Source organism: Numida meleagris, unplaced genomic scaffold (genome assembly GCF_002078875.1).
Source record: "Numida meleagris isolate 19003 breed g44 Domestic line unplaced genomic scaffold, NumMel1.0 unplaced_Scaffold408, whole genome shotgun sequence".
In the NCBI taxonomy this organism is placed as follows: domain Eukaryota; kingdom Metazoa; phylum Chordata; class Aves; order Galliformes; family Numididae; genus Numida; species Numida meleagris.
The window spans coordinates 78,561-78,900 of NW_018364628.1; the positions used below are offsets into that span (position 1 = coordinate 78,561).

General features: G+C 68.2%; 1 gene segment (V, D, J or C); it reads right to left on the reverse strand.

Moving 5' to 3' along the window:
- On the reverse strand, positions 1 to 340 carry LOC110391579 (the record flags this gene model as incomplete). The annotated part of the segment is given in 1 exon segment: positions 1 to 340. A coding segment is annotated over 1 exon segment (331 nt), but the record flags the coding sequence as incomplete, so codon positions are not given.

Sequence of the window (340 nt, forward strand, 5' to 3'; positions counted from 1 at the left end):
CCCATCACTTTATTTACCGGGCAGTTTTTGCAGGGTGCGCTGGCTGAAGCGCATGGGCAGCGCCTCGTGCACCGCCATGCACGCGTAGACGGTGCCGCCGCGCCAGCTGGAGGTGGGCACGCTCATCTTACTGTAGACGAAGTAGGTGTCGCCGTCGGCGCCGGCGGCATCGCCGCACTCCTCGGCCAAGACGCCGGTGGTGACGTAGTCGGTGGCCGGCACGTTCTGGTGGTCGCGGAGCCAACGGATCTCGATGTCGCGAGGGCGGAAGCCGCGGGCCAGGCAGGTCAGGGTGACGCGGGGTTGGGAGAGTTCCTCGGCGTGGGGGGGGAGGGGGTAG